Source organism: Apus apus, chromosome 6 (assembly GCF_020740795.1).
Source record: "Apus apus isolate bApuApu2 chromosome 6, bApuApu2.pri.cur, whole genome shotgun sequence".
Classification (NCBI taxonomy): Eukaryota; Metazoa; Chordata; class Aves; order Apodiformes; family Apodidae; genus Apus; species Apus apus.
Window position 1 is genome coordinate 26,878,665 of NC_067287.1, and position 22,757 is coordinate 26,901,421.

Consider the following 22,757-nt stretch of genomic DNA (forward strand, 5'->3'; position numbering starts at 1 on the left):
TGCTTACTCATGGGTTTTAGATACTCACGGGAGGACCAAATGGAAAGCAGAGCCCTGAGCCCTTTGGCAAAAGTGAGACTCGCCTGGTATGGAGAGCTGATGAACTCCAGCCTTGCCTGGGGCAAGGAACAACACCCACAGCAGCAGCTGCTGCCTCTGGAAACAGGCAGAGGTAAGTTCAAGGTGCATAGTTCCTTCAAACCTGATAGAGGATCTATAGAGGATCTGAGTCTTAAATGCTCCCATAAGAAGAATTTCTTATTCTTTGGCACCTGAGTTGGACTAGCAGGTGTCACTAGCTTGGTTGTCCACCTGTCCTGAACACCTGCAGTTGTAGAAACTGCAGTAGCACTGCTTGGTATTTTAGTTGTGCCTTTTCTTTCCTGACAGTGGCATGCTGTGGAGAGGAGACTTGAGATCTGACACTAAACACGGGGCTGGATTTGTGGAGAGCTATTGAAAAGCAGCTGAGAGAAACCTCTGTGGAGCAGCAGGTAACTTCATTTCCCATCACCATTTTCTTTCCTAGGGTTATCTTCACTCAGTAGCAGATCAGAGCTGAATAGCAGTTCAGGGTCGTGTTTGCACACTTCTATTGACCTTAATGAAACTCTGACTGAATGCAATGGGAGGAAAATTGCCCCCTTGCTGTATGGTGTGTCAGATGGGGCTGTCTCTGATCAGGGCTTGGTAACTTCTTCCTTTTCCATGCACATCTCAAGAGAGGAATGATTCATGCTGTGGGTTTACATTATGCTCTGATATCTGTGTTATGGTTTGTGAGGACTATTTATACACACAAAAAATAATCACACTTTGCTAGCTTGATAGTAGTCTAACTATAAGCAAGTAGTAAATAATAGTTGCATGATTCCACATCAAAATACAATAAATAAGGCAGTAGACTCAGTTGCCACTGGCTTTGCCTTGACTTCAACAGATATTGGAGTGCATTTAAGCCACAGAAGATGCAAAATCAGGTATCAAAACACACAGAAGGAAAAGGGATGCTGCAGCCCTCAGGGTAATGGCTGAAATATCAAATCTGTCTGGCCAAATCTGTTGCTGTCAATGAACTTCTACTGGCCTTGGAGAAACTTGGTGCATTTGTGTTGTGTGAATGTGCTTGAACAGGTTGGCATCGTGATTTCATTGACGTGAGCTGGTGATACTACCCATAACTGACAGACAGCAAAGTACAAAATAATTAGTCTCGTCACCCTAAACGAATACCAGTGAAACGTTTGTACTTTCCCTCTCACCCACACAATGATGTATCTCACTTCTGCCACATGCCAGTATCTCTTCATTAATTACCAACTTAGAAAAACGGAGGTAATGTTGTTTTAGTCCCTTTGTCTACTGTAAATTTGGAAGTTGGAATCTATAATCTAGGGACTGATAAGAAGCATAAATAATTTGGTTTTAAGTAGCTTTTTGGTGCGGGCTTTAGGGCTCATTACACTTAACGTGCTTTGAAATTTCACCTCTCAGACAGACTGGAGGTATGAATTAGCCCCAGCTTGCCAGGTTCCAGGTTTGTTGTGGCCTGTAAATTTAAGGGGCAAGTAAATGCAAAGTCCTGGTGGTTCCAGCCCAGGAGAGTCTCCACACCTTCTCGGGGGCAAAGGCCAACAAACTTCTGAGCATGCTGAAGGTGACTATGTGAACACTACTCTTGGCTTGTGTTTTTAAAGAGCATCTTGGGGAAAATGATTGAGAGTGTGGAAGCCGACCGTGGTGCAGTGCCGGAGAGGTTTTGCGTTTAGCCTTTGTGCACACCGCAGCAGGGGTACCAGAAGCAGGGGAGCGTGCGCTCCCCGCTCCCGCCGCCGCCCTGGGGCTCGGGCCGGGGCCCGGCGCTCCCGGGGCTCGGCCAGCAGCGGCGGCAGCCCAGGAGCAGGGACAATCCTTGTCCTGATGCTCCCCCATCTGACAGCTCCTGGGTGTCTCCCTTCGCATAGCCCTGCTCTCTCGCAATTATTTCGATCGGGGTTTTCGTGGTTCTTGTCCGCGCTGCGAGGCCGGCAGCGCTCGGGGAAGGGGCCGGGCGGCGGTACGGCCAGGGCTGTGCCTGGCTCCGCGCCGCTATCCCCCTCCTCCCCCGGCGCTGCGGGAGCCTCCGCGCTTCCCCGCGGCTGCGAGCGGTGCGGGGCGGTGCGCGGGGGGGCGCGGCCCGGCGGGGCGGTGCGGGGCGGTGCGCGGGGGGCGGTGCCGGCGCTGGGCGCTGACAGCCACATGCCGCCCTGCCTGAAAAGGCTGCGAGGCGCCGGCAGGGAGAGAGAGGAGGCGCAGACGGCGCCCCGGTCCGCACGGCTCGCGTCGCCGCGCCCCGGGGGATGCCGAGGCGCCGACCCCGCGGGTCGCCCTAGGGGAGAGGCGCTCGGCAGCACCGCCCGCCCCGCAGCCCCGGCCCGGGCGAGGCCGCCGCTCCGCGCTGAGCCCCGCCGGAGCCCGTCGCCAGTGGGGCGCCCACGCGGGGCGCGGCGTGCTCGGGGCAGGGAGGTGAAACCCGGCCCCGCAGTCTCGGGTGTTTTGGGTTGTTTTTTTTCTCATTTCTTCCGAAGGATGGATACGTTTCTTCTCGCGTGGGGATTTCTAGGGCTGTGCTTGCCCGGCTCCCGAGGCACGGCGGAGACAGGTAAGGCGCGCCCCGCGACGGGGGATGCCCCCGGCCGCGCGTGGGCGGGGGACTCCTCAACCCCCGCCCAACTTTCGGGTGCCCGTCCGCGGTCCCGGGCGCACGTATAGAGGTTTTGCCCGGCCTCGGGCATCGCACAGGGAATAAATGAGAGATCGGCGGTGCCGCGCAGTTTTCCTAGTACGGGTTTTGAGGGGTTCATGCGTGCGGTGGGGCGGGATGACGCAGCCCCCCCCCCCCCCCGGCAAAGCGCACAGGGATGTAGCCGCGCAGCTCCCATCGCCCGGCGTGAAGGGGCGAGGGACGGAGCCGCATTGGAAAGTTGCGTGCTGGTTTTTGGAGAGTCGCGGGGAAGTGCGGGGAAGCGATAGGGTTCAACCGCATCCGGCTGCCGCGGCCCCGTGCCGGGTTGCAACCTCGGGAAACTTTGGGTGAGAAATTAAAACCATCGGGCAGGGAGCAGCAGCCGGGAGCCGTGCAGGGCGGCGCTGGGAGCAGGCGAGGCTTGCGGCAGCAGCAGCATCCTTCGGGCAGCACCCCGGGAAAGCCGTACGTGCGGGACCCGCGCTTACTTTGCAAACCCCGGAGTGTTCCGGGGCCTGGCGAGTTCGTGGCGGGCTTTGGGGCGCGAGTGTTTTTTTCTGGTTTTCGCTTAATAGCTAGGCTGGATTGTTAGGAAACGCTGGGATGAACCCCTGGTGCTTGCCTTGTCTCGGCTTACGAACAAGGGATGGGCAAGGGTGCGTTGAGGCTGGGCCCTGTGCTCCCCGGCCGCTGGCTTTTGGGTCTGGCCAGTGGGGGCAGCAAGGTCCCCACCGGGAGCAGTCACTGGAGAGAAAGGATATGCCTCATCCAAGCCTTCCACCACTCTGTTGGGGCTCTTTCCGTGGTCAGCAGCCCAGGAACTGCCTGGTAGGATGGTGGTGCCAAGCCAGCAGCTGCTGACCTGTGGGTTTCCCTTCCCGTTAGTCAGAGCCTCGGGACATGCCTCAGACAGCCCATGGGGAGACAGGGTCCAGAGCTGAGGTCTGACCAAGGCAGCGTTAAATGGCAAGGCATGCTGTGCATACATGGATCCCTACCTTTCCTAGTGCCACGCTGACTTCCTCAGCCCCGGGGTGGCATGGCTACCAATAACTCTGTAGAAATGGGAGAGTCTGCTGTCTGAGACAGTCCCTCTTCTTTGCAGCAGCAAAGCAAAGACATTCCTGGCAAACACGCTCCGTGTACATTCAGTTGCCGGCTGGCATTGCCGCCTTCCTTAAGAGTTATAAAGAAAAGGAAAAAATCCCATCTTTTGTTCAAATAGGAAAACAAATGAATAGGCACTCGATGGGGTGAAGAGAAAGGGCAAAGTTCTGGGAGGCCCCTGCCGGGTACAACAGTCTTTTCAGATGGTCCCTGTTGCAAAGGCAGTGTCTGGCTTCTGGAGTGGGTATTGTGCAGAGGCAGATCGGGCTGTAACCTGAGGCTTTCTCCTGAGGGTGCACTGGCCAAGCTGGCTGCAATCCCTGTGGCTGCTGAGCCTGAGAGTGTGTCCGTATCTGTGTGCACATCTCCTTCTATCCTTGAGTGGGCTGGGAATCAGGACTTCTAGCTGGAAAGGATTTTATGAGCCAACCGCGTCTCTGAGGCCATTCTGTTGCTGTAAGAAATATTTATTTGAAAGCGGGGTTTTCCCAGCTAACCAGAGCATCACATGGTGTTTGAGCTAGCAAGGAAGTTGTCTCCCTGTGGCTAACACAGCAGCTCTTTGCCGAGATATTGTTGAGGTGCTACAAACCCAGTCAAATTACTTTATTGCTAGCCCAGTGAGCAAAGGTATGGGGTAATGGGGTGTGAACCTAGATCAGGCTGTGCTCAGTGCCACAAAATTAGCCAGGTAGGATGAAAAGCATGTCAGAGGTAGATGGATTTATGTTTCAGTCTGGTGTATCTGAAAGCTTTCCCCCTTACAAAAGTCCCTCTTACAGTTCCCTAAGGGAGGTTAGTAGAGAAGGGAGATGTTTTTAATAGACTATAATATGATAATCCACATGGAAAAAAAAACCTCCTGCAATATTTCTACAGTAAGAGATAAACAGTGCAGCTGCCAATTTGTATGTAGCCAAGCAAACCCTGAGATAAGCATGGAGGGGAGTGGGTGGGAGACCCTGGAAGATAATCTGAAGGCTGGGTGACTGTGTTTTTCATTTTCCTGTAAAAAGTAATCAAGAAAAAGAGTAACAGATTTGGGTGACCTAAGTACTGAGCCGTTCAGACGATGTTTATTGCAGCTCCATGAAAAGCTCACTCTTGAAGCCTTCCAACTAGTTTGCCTAAAAGCTAGTGTTTTTAGTAATGACTTAGGAGATATAGCAAAGTGGGGAGGGGGACCAAAACAAATTGCAGCCAAGCAGACACACGGCGGCACACATACAAACATGCACGCACACACCCACGCGAGTGCCAGGTGTAATGCCTTTTACCCATTGTGCTGTTAACTCGGCTCTTACTGGGAACAAAAGCTTTTTTAGCCTAGGAATCAGTCAGTTGTCAGGGCTATCACTGAAAATGACTGATACAAGCTCAGTGGGGGGCTCTCACCCAAGTTAGGATGCTGCATTTTGTTTTCCTAACTTTCTTGCTGCAGAAAAATCATTGTGTCTGGAGTGACAGGCAGGTATACTGGACCCAGCAGGCTCTGTCAGGACACTCATCTTGCCATGTTCCTTTCCAGCCCCAACGCTCTTCCCAGTATTTACTCTGTGTTTCATACCTCATGCATGGCTTAGAAGGTTAAAATGGGAAAGCAACCTGCTTTGCTGGGTCGGAGAAGGCAGCACTTCCCATCCCAGCAGTGTGCTGCTCCAGGCAGGCGGGTGGATTGGTTTCTCAACAGAAACCTCCAGTGCTGCCAGGCTCCAGGACATGGTGGCCTTGTATCACAGAAAGCCAGAGAGGAGAAAGCATCCTTCACGGGGTTTAGGAAGCTGTCAGGTTCAGATAAGGCTGGGATCTTATCCGGTGGGACCCCCAGTTGTATTAATAAGGAAAAATTAATTTTTAAGCACTGGGATTGCTGCCAAATTATATGACCTCTGACAGACCAGCTGTGCTAGAAAAATAAATCGTCTCTATCAGAGACCCATGATACTATCTGAAATCGAAGTAGAAAAAGTAGGCATTTAGCCACGATGGTGCGGACAGATTGCAGCAGCCTGAGAGCAAACTGGAAGCTGCTGAACTTGCCCTCCATTGTGCAGTGAAGTCACCACCACTGCATCCCTATGGGATCTCAGGAATATAGTTGTCTAATCCAGGAAGTGTGCAGAGTTGCTGTGCCTGTACACACCCAAGCTGGGGCTGATGGTGTTAGAATGGAGGTGAGGGCAGAAGTGGGGTGTTAACATTTCCAGCTCTACCCTCACTCTGTAACAGCCCTTTGACACGTTTCTAATTATAATACACACAGACAAAGAGGTAGCTGGGCTATTTTCTAAATCCCTGTCTACACCCTGGTGGAAACCGCAACACTAGCAACAACATAAATCAGAGCTGTTGCTAGCAGTGTTGCACACAGCTTAGCGCTACAGTAGCATGGTTTTAATCATACTCAGAATCAAAGGGTCAGCCTTCTCCCTGCCTGAGCCAAATCGCAATCTCAGAAGGCCAGATCCTGAGCCAGGCTTGACGCCTGTGCAGAAAACACACAAGCACAGACACAGCGGAGAGGTTTGTCAGCATGAGGTCGGCAGGCACAGGGCCAAACACTCAAAATCACCACTTGGATCTGTAACCCTTTCTACATGCAAGTGATGCCCACTGTTTGCATGACTACAGTCTTGACGAGGCAGCCTCTTCCCAAACAGGTTGGGGAAAGGGGTACAAGCAATGATTCGTCATGCAGAATAGCCCAAAGTATTACTTGCAGGGATGGATACCTGCAGAGGCTTTCTGTCTGAATCCTTCCACCCCTCTCTTCATACTTGATGAATCAAAGAAAATGGGCTCCCGAGATGAAGTACTGGGCTCTGGGTCTTTGAAACCCACCTTGATTTCTCCCCGTGCCTTTGAGACAAAGGCAAAACATCTGCCCCAACTGTTCTGGTGGGCCACCCCTAGCTGTGAATTCCTGTCTGTGTGGGGCTTGAATGCCTGCCTGTATCTGTGTCCCTCCTAGGAAGGTGGGGAAGCCAAAAGAACACTGTCCCTTTGCTCTGCTTACGTTTTGTTGAAAGGCTCTTTTGAACCCTGTTTTTTAGGGGACATCTGCAGGGAGAGAAGGGAGGAAAACCCCAACCCCTTGTGCATGGAGGCACAGATACACACACTTACTATCTCCTAGTTCCCCCTCTCTCTTCACAAGCACACAAACCTCTATCTTTTATGCACAGAGCCCCTCTGGTCCCCCCGACCTTGCTGCCTGCTACATACGCACTCCTCCATCCTTCCCTTCCTCACACTCTTCCTCACACACCCAGAGCCCCTTGGCAACTTTCTCCCTCATGCGCACCCCCAGGCTCTCTTCTGCTTTCCTCCCTTTCTGTGTGACCGCTGAATATGTGCTCAGCAAGAAACAATGTGTTTAAGACACTCGCCAGAATGTGTAATAACTTAGGCGCTAGTAGTTGAGGGTCGGCAGTAGCTGGTTTTGAGCAAGCCATCGTAAAGGCTGAAGCTGCTGCTGCTCGGCAGCATGCATGGGGGGAGCTGCAGTGAGGCCTCTCCCTGGGTGGCTCCAGAGGGGCTCCTTCCCCTCTCATTCCCTCTCATCACATCTGTGGGGCTGCCCAGTGCTGAGGCACCAGGATTAGCTCTGCAGCTCCAACAGGGCCCTTGGGAGGGTGAGCTGAGCCAGGGGTGGTGCAGGATTCAGAGAGGTTCTGCCAGCCACTTTGGGAAGAGGCAGGAATAAACTGCCATTGTCCAGTGGGGAAAGCCAGAATTCAGTTTTTGTGAAGAATGGACCCTGACAGATGGGCTTGAAAGGTGTGAGAGAGCTGGGAGGGCGCAGGGGGAGATGAGAGACGAAACAGGCTTTTATTCTTCTTGGAATTGTCATAATAACAATACTAATTAGTATTTCAGAGGCATTGAACACCTTTCATCAAGCCTGAAGCTCTTTAGAGAGGAATCCTAGGTGAATCCATGGCTCTTTCTTTAATGTGCACAATTAGAAATGTCTCTCAATTTTCCTCCATGGCCCTCAAACCAACCTGTTATTGATGGCATTCATAGGCTGGCTTAACAAATAATTTCATTCTAATATTATTTCTTAGTGTAGCCTATAGGTAGGGTGGCAGGCTGCCATGCAGGAAGCCTCTGCTTTATTTCTACCTCAGCTTTGACCCTTCAAGCTTCCCCGAATCTGTTTCTCTGCCTGTGGTACTAGCAAGGTTTCTTCAGAAACTGCCCAGTCTACAGCTTGAAGGTCTCTTGAAGCTTCCACCTGTTCCTGGGAGATGGCAGTGTGTTTCCACAATGCTTCAAGCTCTTGGGAGCCTAACACAGAGGCAGGAGAAGCAGGCGTGATTCCTGCAGGTTCAAGATGCAGTTATCCCCCTTCCTTGTCCATGCACACACATGGTCATGCACTCTCTCAAATTATTATCAGTGCAGCCAGGAGTTGTAATTCCAGAGCCACTGATGACAGTCACAGGCAGGCTGGGGGAACTGTGTGCACACAAATCTATATAAAGACCAACACTATTAAGCCTATTGCTCTACTGGAATTGAATTTGCCTGTAATATAAGATGACAAGTAAAGTTAGCAGAGGTAGCACCGTGTAAAAACCAGGATATGAAATCTCATCAAAATACAGGGTTTTTTGGGGAAGGAAACCACCAACACCCTTAACTGACAACCTTTAAATGTGAGGGTTGCCACTCACTCAAGTGGTACAAAGAGATGCCAGCCCCTGGAAGATGGCTATCCAGAATTGCAGGTGTGGCAATCAGCTGAACTCCAGTGATTTCAAAGCAAATTACCTGGATTTGGGTGCAGGATTTGGCCCTCTCATTTTCCATGGTGAAGCTTCAGGTTTCCACTTAATTCTTCTCTAGATTAACGTAGCAAAGAAAGAGCAGTTACCAGAAATCTCCAAATCTTCTTCTGTCTCTTCCTCCCTCCAACACTCCCTTCTCATTTAAAAATAATTTAAAGTTATCTTTTTGCTAAGGCTCAGCTAAAATGTTCCATTTGCTGAGCTTTCCAGCATTCCCCTCTCACTGCTGTCCAGCTCTATAAAGTGAATATATTGCATCCCTCCCCAGTTGCCTTAGGAAGTGGTCAAACGGCTGCATTCCTCAATTGATGGATTGGAGTGTTCCTTTTTTGCTTAAGCCCAGACAGTGTTTTTATGAGCGTATCTCGTGACAGTCTTGAGACACTTTGAATCAAACAAAATCCTGGATCAGATCACAAAAGCAGTCTTTAAATTTTCCTTTGCTGTGCCTCTACTTCTAAGTGAAAATTTAGTTAAACTTTTATAGGCCCTCAATAAAATGTCCAGGAGACTTTCCCTTCTTGTGTGAAATCCCAAGACATGGATGTGGGTGTCACTCTGGGATGAAACATGCCTGTAAGTGCTTTGTGTTGTTTGGGTGTGTTTGTCCATTAATTTGTTCAGGAAGCCTTTGAAGCTTTATCTCACAATCCAAAGCAAACACGCTTCTGCTAAAATGATCTATGCTACTGGGGATAAAATATCTAATCATATTAGCTTCCTCTGCACTGTGTCTCTCTGCTTGGCCAATGGCTAAGCTGTATCGTTTAAATCCAGGAGTTGGCATTTGTGTTGCTGCCTGATATGAAAGTTGTGCTGCATAGTTTGGATTGAGAGCCCCTACTATGCCCAGGCTCTCCCCCAGGGCCAGTGCCTGGAGAATGAGGCAGGATGAACGTTAATGGCAATGAATCCTCAGCAGAAGAGATCTGTTTCTGGCCTCCTGGATCTGCCAGGGTTTGGCAAAGCGTTTGGATGCATGTGAACCTTGAAAAACTTTGCTCTTTGAAGAGCTGTTTGACTTTAACAAGACTGAAATGCAGGGATTGCTGCACAAGGGTGCGTGCCAAGTTCAGCTCTCAGAGCAGTAGGTTGTCTGTGCCAGGACCTGTATTTTGCTGTGCTGTCGGAGGGTAGACAGGGCAAATCCTCTCTGCCCAGCACTGAATCCAGGGACATAGACATAATCTGTGGTTGTTGGATGAGAGTGTGGAGCTGTGCTGTGAGGGCCTCATTTGAGGAAGAGAAGTAAGTAATGAGGCTAGATGGAGCACCCCTGAGCCATGGGACTCATGGGATGTCTCTCCCTTGCTCCTTTAGTGCCCTCAAATGCTGCTCTTTCTGAGCAGCACAGACACTGATGCTGCTGCTTGCCACTAAGGCAACAAGAACGCTTAAGTTTTGTGTGCAGCCCAGAATTACATCCCAAAGTAAACTGAACCCAGAAGATCAAAACACATGGGAGTTTTCTGCTGGATGCTGCAAGCTCTGAGAGGCTGTAGTATGTGTGTTTGTTGTGAAACGGGCCACTCTGGTGATGATTATTTTTGTTACAGGCAGAGTTGGCTTTAGTTTCTGTGTTGAAGGTCCAACAATAACAGTGAGGCCTGGTCTCCTGGGGCGAGGGAAATCCAGAGGGGTTTAATAGGCAGGAAATTCAAGTAGAATGCTTTGCTCCTGGCCTAAGGTTTCAGTGCGTGCTGATGAGCTGCGGAGCTGAAAAACCCCAAGCGGTGGGTGGAGGTTCCCGGGGTCTGGCTGTTATTTTTGGATCCCCGGTGTGATGACTGCTCATAGCAGCCTGGGAGAGGCAGGGGGAGACTTCATCAGCCTGGACATCTCCATCAAGGCAGGAAAAGAGGGGTCTGCCCCTCGGAAAAGGTAAGGAGCTCAACTGCTGATACCTCATCTCTGTAGGAAACTTGGAGTTGCCCACTGCACACTGGAGTGCTTGCAGGAGTCTGCCTTTGTGAGCTTCTCCTTTCCCATTCCTATGGCTTGGTGGTTGTCCTCTGGTGTAGGTTCCCCTGTTGGGGTGGTCCTGCAAGGAGAGGGTTACTGAGATAGTGTAAATCATGTTGTGGACCTTAGTAGAGGAGGGGATCTGAGGATTTCCCATCCTAAGCCCAGCCTGCTCCGATGCTGGCAGGAGTACTGACCTCACTAGCCTCCATTGAGGAGCCCAGCTGCTCTTCTGTGGCCTCAACATCAGCAGAGTGCTTCACTGGCCCCTCCACTATGCGGGCTGGCAGGGACCCCAGCAGTTTGCTTTCAATGCCTGTATTTTGCTTACTGAGCAATGGGATGTCCCATGCACCTGGCAGACTTGGCTTATAGTTCAGAATTTCATTTTAATTTTATTAAGTGAATTCAGGGCTGGCAAAAGCTGCCAGAGCGCATTAGCTGTGAAGCCCTTTTTGCTTCCAAAGCATGCAGCCTGGGCAGTACCCATGCCACTCACCTGCTTTCTTTTTCTCCTCCTCTCTTCTCCTCCTCTCTTCTCCTCCTCTCTTCTCCTCCTCTCTTCTCCTCCTCTCTTCTCCTCCTCTCTTCTCTCTTTTCATTTTCCTGTGTGGACTCAATGCATCAGTAAGAAAGGATGCATTTATGTGGAAACTTCACCCAGTACTGTGTACAAAACAAGCCCCATTTTATGCAGAAGCCAGTGGTTGACATGTCTGCTGAGGCAAACCCTTTGTCAGTGGCTACAGTGGTACATTATTTTTTTGTTGCAAGTGTTTATCTGCTAGATACCAGTGAATCAAAAGAGAAAAAGCCTGACAGAACAATTACAAAGATATTAAAGTCATGTTGCCTCTTCAGGTAACTCTAAGAAGCCCCAGTTGCCCTGGTGTGTTATTGCCCACCACGTGCTGTGCATGGACAAGGCAGCGTTGTACTGAAGTAGCCCCCTTCATTTCTCTTTACTTCCTGGGAGAAGGATAAATGAGAGCACAAAATATGTTCCTCTGTGAGATACAGATAAACTTTCTTGTGGGTGGAAGGCTTTCCCTACTCTAAAAAGATGGTGACATTTTCCTGGTGGTATCTGAACACCTGAGGGTTGTGGCTGGTGCTTCTGTCTACTCAGTGGCTTTAGCCTGCTTGTCCCATTTTGCTGCAGATACCACAGTTGGCAGAGAGCTGGGCTCCGGCCTCTCTCACTCAGGCTGTCCTCACTGGCACCAGCAGTTTAACTTGGGCATCAAGCTGACCTAAAATCAGGATCGAAATCAGGGATTTCCTTAGCTTTGCTTTCCACTGACCTGCGATGGTCCCACAGGGCAAGGGAGAAATTTTAAGATCAAGGTAAACCTGGGTTTCTGATCCTCAATTTGTTTGTCATGGAAGAGACAGAGCAAACTGGAGCCGGACACCTCTGTTCACATTGCAGTTCCCCTCCAACCAGTTGAGTTGCAACAGTTCACAGGGTATGCATAGTATCTGGCACGAGTGGGGCTAGCAGCTTCTGAGTGGTAGGTGATGTTGGGGGTATCAGCCTAGCGGGTAGCATGTGTGTTAAAGCTGGAGAGACAGGGAGGGGATGACGAGGTGTGGAAGGATTAACTGTATTTTCATTGCTTCGAGACTTTGCCCTTTCCAAGAAAAATAATCTGCAGCTTGAATATTTCTCTTTGCTGGAGGGGGTGGACATGTGTGCAAACGAGGTGTGAATTTTTATGAGGAGGTGTGAAAGTGTGTACATGAGTGAAGTGTGAATTACACGTCTATTTGTACATGGATGTCAACAAGTCCATGAATTTCTTCCTTCCACGTGAATGTGTCTCTTTCTCTCTCTATCCCCCTAAACCACATAGACACATATGTGGGCAAATGTGCCTTGCTGAGAAAAGAGATTTGTGCAAGAACATAGGCTTGTACGTGTTTGTGCATTGAGCAAGCTCTCCTGTGAAACAAAAACCAGATGTTTTTGGATATTCTCAGCTTCTCTTGTGGCAGTGTTGTGATTTTTTCCCCTCGTATTTTTCAGGATACTTACAGGATTATTTTAAGAAAAAAGGGAAGGCTCCAGATCTACCTTTGGGTGTATAGGAAGGAAGTTATTTTGAAAAATGAATGTGAGGGGACATGCAAAAAATGGGGAAAACGGAGACCGGGTGCTTTCATGGTGAAGAAAGCCTCTTTCCCCCACAAAGGGCCCTCCTGCTGCCCTTGTTCTTGCACAAGGCACGTGCATTTTATGCAAGCAGCAGGTTGTTTATTCAAAGTGAGATTTTTCCAGGTAACATTACTGCCAAGGGGTCCTGCCTTCCTCCTGGTGCTCGGGTTGGCTCTGGTAAGAGGGCAATTTTGAAGGTGGGCTGGGGTGTTCCTGCTCAGAGTGGGTAAACTTGTGACAGTCTGACAGGGGACATCCCTGGGAAATGGTGGATCTCATGGCAAGAGGGACAGAGCCAGACTTACAGCATGGGAATGAGTCCACATGAATCTGCAGTTTTGCTTTTCCTGGGTTGTTCCAGGGCTTTGCAGTAAGTGGCACTGCAGGAGAGACAAGGAAAGCCCTCAGGGCCATGGCAGTGGGGAGCACCGGAGACCCTCAGCCCACAGAGCCAATGGGATGAGGGACACCTGGTGACTTCTACACCAACGAAGATGCTTCTCCTGCACCTTGGCTCCCTTGGGAGCATGGGATGTGCCTTAGGCCTTCATTGCAAGGTGTGCCTACATGGGCTCTGGGAAAGCCCACCCACACCCTCCTACAGGACTGGAGTCCTCCAGGACTGTGGGGAGGCTGTGAGGGCAGCCTTGCAGTGAGGACAACACATGAGAATTTGCATTCCATGCTGTACCTCATGGCTTGTCACCAGGGAGAGGAAAGCCTTTCTGCAACACAGGACCAGAGGCACCCTGGATTGCCTGCCAGCCCACCCTGTGGAGGGGCTGAGGGTCTTGCTGGGTTTTGCCCGTTTTGTTGTTTTCTGCCCATTTTTCTGGGTGTGAGAAAGCAATGCTGACTTCCATGGGCATCTGTGGCAGCCTATGGGGCTGTGGCACTGGGATGGGGTGGGTGCAAGGGACAGGAACCAGTGAGAGGCATGCAATAGGGGCCTCGTGGAGAAAGGGGCTTTGTTGGGATTTGTAGTGCGTTACCAATTGACCCTGTGATGCAGATTTTCCTCCCAGCAAGTAATGCAATAATAAATTTGATTTGCAGTGTTCATGAGATTAAATGTTTTTTTGAAGATGAAATCGCCCTCTAGGGCCTGTTCTAACCCAATGCTAAGAGTGCTTCCTGAGCTCACCATGCAGCCGTTGCCAGCCATTTGTGGGTTAGCCCCACAAAACCACCACTCCTTATTATCTACATCTACAATTCCACTGGCTGGGTTAGCTTGAAAGGTTTTGGGAGGTGGGAGGCCAGTCTGCCTAGATGGGATGGTGGGAGAAAGTGGGGATGGGGGCAGAGAGCACAGCAAACAGAGAAGGGCTGTCCTCAGCTCTGCCACCAGCCACATGCCTGGGCCTCACCATCAGCCCCACCATGCCTCAGTTTCCTTCCTTGGGACCAGCAAAGCTTTCTGCACTCTTGCAGCTGTGCTGAGGGTTGTACTCATCCAAATTTTGGTGTGCCTCAGGGCAGCTGTGGGAGATTGCCACAGAGCAGCTTGCAAAGGAGGCAAAAGAAGGGATAAAATGAGGCAGCTCCAGATGATCTGATATCAATCTATTTCTTACTTTATGGCTCTGTAATTGCTTCAGCAAGAGTGTTTATTTCTCTTTTCTGGTCTGTGTGAAATGTGGTATGTAAGGTAGGTGGTAGGAGGTGCAGGTGAAAAGTTTGTTGTGTAGAATAATTGCCCTTGCCCAAAGATTAATATGAAATATTAGAATACAAAATGGATGTCAACTGCCTGGAGAATGGCCTTTATCAGACCACCCCTAGAAGTGGCCCGGAGGGAGCAGCTGTGCTCGGCTGATGCTCAGAACCTGTTTCAGTGTCTTGTTCCCTTCTGTCTTGTGTCTCTGCAGCTCAGCCATGCGGGGGCCGCCTGAACTCCAAGGATGCCGGATACATCACCTCCCCAGGGTACCCCAATGACTACCCCTCCCACCAGAACTGTGAGTGGGTCATCTACACCCCTGAATCCAACCAGAAGATCATCCTCAACTTCAACCCTCACTTTGAAATTGAAAAGCATGACTGCAAGTAAGACGCCTCTTTCTTTCTATTACCTAGTCACCTTTTCCCACTTTTGTCTAGCAGTATGGGCCTCATGCTTCCTTGCATATGAAAACAAGCATTGTCCTGACCCCCTTAGTGCTCTGTCTCACTGCCCTTTAAGGGGCAAGTGTGGCTCTTCCATCTGGGTGGTTATAACATGCTGCTTTGGACACATAGGATGAGCATAGTCTGCGTTGAACTGGTAGTTCTTAACTCAGCCTGATATCACCTGAAAGCAAGAGCTAACTGTTTTTCAACCCAAGTTTGACTTTGGTAAAAGCTTATTTTTCTCAGTGTCAAAGTGGCCTCACTGTCCTATTAAACTGTGCTGGGAGAGCAGAGCAATTTCCTGTCATGTAACTAGGCAGAGGTATGGCACAGAGAACTCTAGGGCTGGAGAACCATGGGAGGCTGGGGGCTCGGGGGTCAGAGCTGTTTGCGCTGGATCTGACTCTCCACAGCGCTTATTCTGCTTGGTCAACTGGGGGTTTGGTTTTGTTTGAGTTTTTTTCTCTTTTAAGAAGGGACTAGGAAACTAGATGTCCAGGAAAAACAATTAACAGCTAGTAAAGAATAATTAACAGCATCAAAGGACACCATAAAAGGCTGAGTTAATAACATGGTCTCAGCAGACGTATAAACCTATGTGTTTAATCTGGAATCCACAGCCAGTTACAGGGATGGCTGAGCTGTGAAGGAGCTTGAAGTCTCCTAAAACAGGCCTAACACAGCAGTCTTGCCAGACACACTTGTCCTGTTGATTAAAAGGGACTTATATATGGAGAGGGGAACTCTGTTTGCAAAAAGGGGAAGCATTTATGGGGCTGTAGAAGCAGTCCTGTGGAGAACAAAGAATTCAGCATGGGTTTGATGATGTACTGAAGGTTATGAAGTACAGAGCTGGATCCTCAGCTACTGCAAATCGGTGTAGCTTCTCTAACTCTAATAAAGGTGTGCTGATTGATGCCATTGTGGATCTCATCAACCCCTTGTAGATAAAGCCTGGGCTAATAAGGCTTTGAGCACCATGAACTCTCCCTGAAGTTACTGTGTGTGCAAGGCATTTAGCACTTTTCAGAATCAGGCTGGTGTTTAGAGAGGGGATAAGGTAGAGAAAGGCTTAATGTGGGCATAGATTAACACCCAGCAGTGCACGTGGGAGTGATGGTTGCTATCAGATTTTATTATTGCTTGTACAGACTGAATTGTGTAGCCTTCTCATAGCTAATGAATGCAGTTGCCCCAAATTCACAGTAATAAAAGCTTTATAGACCTGTATTAGCAGTCTGCAGACTATAGGGTATGTATTGGGCAGGGCAGTGTTGTGTGCAGGGTAGGGGTCGAGCTGGGCAGGTGGGACTCCAGCTTCTGCCTCTCCAAGGTCTTGGACAGGGAAAGCCAGGTTGGTCAGAGAGCCAGAAACCCCCATGGGCACCTGCTGTTTCCTCCACATGTGTGAAGCTGTCAGTTTTAGCTCTGAGCACCTTGGCCAAATTTTGCCATGTTTTTCCTCCCTGTAAGAGCAATGTCTGGTCCAGAGCTGCATGTGATGTGTGCTGGAGGGGCTGCCTGAGTACTGGAGATGTTGTACCTTTGCTGCTTTCTACTTTACCATGGCAAATATTCTGAGTGGCTGCTAAGTGGTGTTGCCATTTCCCTTTCTGTGTGTACATGCATGCAGGGAGCCTTTAGTTACAGCAGAAAGGTTTGCACTCGAGGAATTTGGTCCCCCATGTGGGACATGAGTTGTGGAGGGCTTTGTCAGTCTGTGATTCAGTTTGGCTCCTATGGTAACATTGCTCTGTAGAAAGCAGGTATTAACATCAAACCTCTCCTGAAAGTGAAGTTTGCTTGCACTTCTATCACCTCAGCTGCCACCTGTATGCAAATGAAAGAGGGTTCATCCATGGTATGCTTGGGGTTCTGCTGGCCACAGGTATGAGCTGGGAGCCAAGCTGACTTCGGGTACCAGCGCAGCAGAGCCAGCACTGCGAAGTAGTGGGTTTGAAAGAACTTCATGTGCAGTGGTTGATATGAAACATATCCAAACAAATGAAAACTGTGCATGAGAAACAGTGCCTGAAAGGGAGAATTTTTCTTCTTAAAGTGATCTACCCAAAGGCAACAAGTATTTAACACTGTGTAATATGTGGGCATTAAGCAGTACCAACAGGTGACCATCTAGTAATAACTCTCATCTGAATGTCAGGGGGTATTTTGTGAAGAAACGAAGGCCTCATTGCAGCTGCAGATGGGATTCTTAACAGAACAGGAGTTCAGGAACAAAGAAACAGTGTCAGGGCAGAGCCCTCCTTTTGGCATCTGATAATTCGTATAGAGCCCATTCACACAAAGGTGACAGGGTGATGAGCCCCATTGTGGCACTATGTCTCTGGGCAGACATGGGTATTGCTACCTGGCAGCTATCAGAGCAGGATCAGGGCTGATCCTTGCTTCCAGCTGCCAGAGGTAAACACTATAACCCCTTCCTCTGTTGCTTCATCCTTCAACGTTTTGTTTTACCTTATTAGGCTAAAGTTTCTCCCTCATAAAGCATAACATTTACATTCCTAAAATGCATTCTAAGGCCTACAAAAATATCTGGAAAACTCCTTTTTGTTTTACTGTGTCCTTTCTGGCTTTTCTTGTATCTGCTTTAGATTTTCCCTTGGGATTGGAGGTGTTTCCTCCTGTGTTTTATACAGTGCTTGGCACCCTGGAGACCTCTGTTGATAGGTCAGTGATTTCTCGTCAATGGTCTCCTGGCTGGAAAGGATCTGTGTACCTGGTGCTGCCCAGACACTGGAGTGAGAGCTGGCTGCTGAGTGGCTAGGGCAGCTGGGCCTCCAAGCCTGGAGGTGAGAGCCTCAGCTGGGTGGAAACCCAAAGGTGGCAACCTGGGGTGGCTGATTGCTGCTGATTGTTGCTATTATTTTTCCGAAGGCACATCTGGGCTTTTATTTTTCAACTTGGCCTTATTTTGCTGTTGTGGCTCCTGTGCACCTGCACAGCAGGGATCCCTGTTGCCAGAGGGTGGACACACTCTTATAGGGTGTATGGGGCCCAGGCCCTTGTTCATGCCGTCCTGCAGCCATGGTGCCACAGCAGCAATGGCAGAACCAAAAGGGAAGTTTGATGCTCTGGTACAAGATCTGCTGAACTATTCAGAAATAAGCGTAAAAGCCTGTCTGCTCACTGTTTCTTCCTCTCTGTGCTGCAAGCACAGCTGCTGCTTGGGCACTGCAGCCTTGCGCCACTGGTCGCTGCTCTCTGAACAGGGAAGTGGCATCCAGTGGAAAAGAGCACCCTGCTGCTGCTGTGGTGAAATGTTTCCACTCCCAGCATGGCATGTTAGTAGCTGGGCAGCCTTGTGCATACGAGGGTTTAGTTGTGATCCCAGGAGCAGCCTGAGCCATTTGAAATAAGTGTGAGAGGGCTTGCTGTCCCCATATTCACACAGTCCCATAGCCGAGCTGCCAGCTTCTTCCCAATTGCCATTTTGCTTTTTTGCCTGCACTCCTTGCTTGGAAAATCCAAGTCAGAAACCTCAGATCTGTGAATCACTGCATTTATAACCAGCCACCTTTTCCACTCTTGCATCCCTCTCACTGCTGTACTTCTCTTTAGATCATTAAAAGCTCCCTCCCAAGATTGGCTACTGACTCTGCCATCCCCAGCCGCACTTGGCTTCCTCTGCAGGAGGATCATGCTGGGCAGAGCTGCCGCTGGCTGCCAGGATGTTGCTGTGCACACATGGCAGAGGCCCACTGCCTCCAGACTGTGGCGGATGGGCTTGTTCTCTCTGCAAACAGTAGGGCTTGCAGCTGAGTCATAACATCTGCACCACGGAAACGTTACAGAAAAAAGTCCCGATGACAGACGGTGCCAGGGTTTTTTTCTGTAGCTCTTTCTGACACATACTATACAACTGGGTTGCAATCGGTGGGATCCCTGCCTGGGGAGGATTTGGGGGACTGCTTCTGTGGCTTGCAGCCCCCTCTGGTGGCACATGCCAAATGCTGGTGAAGGTCTCTGGAGACAGGGGCCCAGGGCTCCAAAAAAAAAGCAGGAGCCGGCAAATTGGAGCCAGCCCGGAGCTGCACAGTCAGGCTCTTCCTCCTGACTTTGGCTCCCCATGACAAGCCCTAGGGGTTTCCAGAAACAGGAACTGGGGCCACTGTAATGAGGAAACATATGCAGTTATCACTGTGACCTCGTAAGCACCATGCTGGTGACAAGAGTTGAACCAAGTTCAGCATCCTGGACAGGCATGGCAGGAGATGCCCCTCTCCCAGCCTGAAAGGCAGAGCAGACCAAGGTTTGGCAAGGGAAGCCACCACCCTCCAAGCACCCATCTTGCAGAGCACTGCCTGCCAGGGACATCAGTAGTAACATGCTGGTGTTCCCAGGCCACTGTACGAAGGGCATGTGGGCTTGGATAGCCAGTGAAAGCCTTTTGTGGCAGCATGGCCATGTCCTGTGCTTCCAGGAAGCTGCGCACTGGAACACAACAGCTCTGCATCCTTCCTAGAGAGCAGCAGAGGCACTGGCTCAAGTCCCTTACTCAGGCAGGGGGGGAAGCTGCAGCAAGCCCAGGCAGGCAGCTGGTGGCTGCAGTATTCAGGCTCTGTTGACCATCTTCAGACAAGAGCAAAACAATGCAAGAAGCTGTCCTTCCATCAGTGAAGGTTAAGAGTAGACAAGGCAGCAATTATGGACAGCTAATTAGTAAATGCTTTGGAAAGTATACATAATTATCTTATTAATAAACATTTTAGAAAAAATGCAGTTCATCTTGAGATCAGGAAAATCCTTAGAAAAGACAAACACATTTAGAGCCCTACAGAATGCCAGGGCCTGGAGAGGTTCTTTTCTGGGATGCAAGGGGAAGTGACTGCATCTCCTTCAACACTGGAGGAGCCAAGCTTTAATTTTGCAGAGAGGAAGTCAAAGATGAGATGTTAAGGAAGGCATTTGCTTGCTCATACATTTGTGGCATGGGTAGCCAGAAGCAACATTTATGACGTACAGGAAATAATTCAGTCTGGGTAATATGACACTGCAGCTCAACTTGTCTTCAAATGAGCTTCTACTGTTTTTAACTCTGTCCATCTTCTGCTGTATAGTTCATAATTCCCATCAAGCCCAGGTCATTTTCCAAAATGAAACATCAGTGAACGGGTTAGCTGTGGCAGTGTTAGACCAGCACATGAGTTAATGGCTCAAGTTGTTGCATCTCTCTGCTGCCCATCTGTAGAGCTGTGAGAGCTTAGCAGGCTCTGTGGCTGTGCTTTCCCAGAGCCTCTCCCTTGAGGAGGGGACAGGCCAAGTCCAGGCTCGGCAGAAGGTGATGGCCCCAGAGTCACTCCCCTGGGGTCTCCTATGTCCTGCTGGCTCATCAACATCCGGCTCGTAGGAGTCAGATCTGGTTTTGCACCTTGTTTCCTGTTGGCATGATGACAAATTGAGGGCCAGCTGGTGACACTGTGAACAATAGCATTAGAGATAGAGACCTCTCCCCCTCCTTCCTGTGAGTGAGAAGGGGGAGCTGGTTGTGTATTTGGGTCTTACTCAGACCCTCTGGCCAGCAAAAGAGGTAGTGGGACCCATGAGTCTCTCAGTGTCTGGGGAGGGATCAAGCACAGGGCTGGCTGTGGTGACTACTCTCTAACTGGGGTCAGAATCCGGCTAAAAGTATAAGAGACCTGTGGCTTTTGCAAGCATACAGTGCACACCACACCCCAGCTCTAAGCCCTGTGTCTTTGCTGACCCTGCTTAGCACAGATGTCATAGGGTAGGACAGTAGTAGAGCAGTCCTACTGGAATGGACCTGATGGTAACTACAGCAGAGAGGTGCTTGTGCTTTCAGCAAAAAAGCCCAAGGTCCTTGGCTGCCTTTGCAACAGTGCTCCTGCTCACTGGGTGACACTGTTCAGGAGGCTCATCACAAACAGGTGGACAGCCTAAAAATCTGGGAGGATATGAGTCTTGATCACTTTTTTTGCACTACAGAGCAGGGTTGGCAGTGCTCTTCTGTGTCACAGGTTTGCTATCTGGATGCAGGAGTTTGAAGGTTTAGTGAATGTAAGGAGAGTGCCAGAATTATATTTTTTTTAATTACCCTTTGTTATTATTGTTGTTGTTGTTGTTCAGGAACAGATGCAAAGCCCAGTAAAGGCAGTGGGAAGTTTTACCTTGATTTCCATAGGAACTGGTTTGGGCTTTAATGATCAACTGTTTGCCTTAGGTACATACAGCCTTTTAGTGGATATCATCGTTATTGTCAGGCTGTAATGGGAGTGGCAGACTCCATAGCAATATCACAGCTGGGAGTTGTGATATTTGGGTTCTTCCCTCTCCCTGCTATTGATTTACTGCTCCTGCTTTGGCAAATCACTTCAAATTCCCCACCCTATAAAAAAGAGAAGACCTGGGCATCTGCCAGCATCAAACCCAGTCCAGACAGCAACAGTGCATTGCACACTCTCCTCCAAAGGCTGCTGCATAGCAGCATCACACAGGAGCAGGTCAGAGCTCTGCAGGTGACAACTGGTTCATTCCCAGCCTTTTCTGGCCGGGTGTGAATTCTGCAATTAAATATGAATGCAAAATAAAAAGAGCAGACTGCAAAGAGCAGACTGAAAACTGAAGAAATTTCTGGTTGCTTTTGGCCAGAGCTCAGCACAGAACTTATTTGAAAGAATTGAGGGAGATGAGTTTTTAGACTGAGACTAGTTCTCAGTTTTCTTTAAATCAAGTGGCTGCACACTGCCGTTGAATGGCAATGTAATAATATGTTGCAAACCACAGTCTGGTGATCCTGGAATTCCTTATAAGTTAATAGCAGTCATGGTCCACTAATCACAGCTAGGATGTTTCAAGCAACTGTCTTTGATATATCAGTTCAAACACACCATAGAAAGCCTTCCTTATGCTGGCTTAGCAAATAGATCAGTAGATCATTAGAAAGAGTGAATAACCTGGGGATTTTTTTTGTTGGGGATTTTTCCCCAATGAATCCCAAGGAATTCTTGAGATATACGTGCAGTGCTGCTGAGCGATCACAGTCTGGTAGCATGGTGGTGGTTTTAAGGTAGCATTGGGCCAGACACGGAGGTGTTTTAGTGTTTAATATATTGCTAGAAGCAGAGCCTGAAGCAATGAGGTCTGGCAGCAGAAATCCTGTGCCAAAGACAGTCCTGTTATAAATGGCACAGAATCTGGGAGAGCAGCTGCTCTATGTGTGTGCTGGGACTGCCCCAAACGTCACTTCTTGCAGAGGTGCAGAAGACATTGCGATTGGCATGAGGAAGGGCGTGTGCCTGGTTTTTGAGGTGGGGTCCTGCTGTGCTGAGACCGCTGCGGGGGGAGAGCCCCTGTGCTCAGCCCCACGCTGGCCGAGGCTGTGCCGCGTGCAGGGGGTTTGCATGGGAAGTGCTCAATGTATCAGAAACCTCCAGGGAACCCTCGGAGCTGGTGTTGTTGATGGATGTCCAACAAGGAGTAGTATCCCCGCCCCCCACCGGCAGCACAAGAGTTTGAGGCATGTGCTCAGCTTCCTTCCTTTTTTGTGAGTGTTGGTGTGAGGTTTCATTTACATTGTTATTTTGCAGTGAAAAGGGAAGGTGTAATGCCTGGCTCTCACACATTCGGTCTTTGGTAATGCTGATGTTTGGCTGATAATCATGGGCAGGAACAAGATCTGGAATTTCCATCAGCAGAGAGGACTGACTTGCCATTGATCTATGTTCACTGCATCTTGTTGAAGTTTTTTGACCCATGTGATTTCTTAGGTTTTCTTTTGTGAAAACCCTCTGATTTTTCTACTGTTCAGGAGCAAAACATCTCTCTGTCTTTATATATGGCAGATGGGGATTTCTTCAGATGTCCAACAACTCAATTGAAGGAGACCTCAGGAGACCTCTCCCCTTCCCTGTCCCCCTTC

General features: G+C 49.6%; 1 protein-coding gene across 5 annotated transcripts in view; it reads left to right on the forward strand.

The window, feature by feature from the left end:
• The first annotated feature begins 2,294 nt into the window (after nucleotides 1-2,294).
• NRP2 (neuropilin 2) overlaps nucleotides 2,295-22,757 on the forward strand; it is an 88,381-nt gene continuing 67,918 nt past the window's right edge. For all 5 annotated transcript variants that reach the window (XM_051623403.1, XM_051623404.1, XM_051623405.1 and 2 more), the window contains exons 1-2: nucleotides 2,295-2,641; nucleotides 14,620-14,797. In XM_051623403.1, the coding sequence (XP_051479363.1) occupies nucleotides 2,569-2,641; nucleotides 14,620-14,797 (251 nt within the window). In that variant the 5' untranslated portion in view covers nucleotides 2,295-2,568. The remainder of the gene's footprint in view (nucleotides 2,642-14,619; nucleotides 14,798-22,757) is intronic.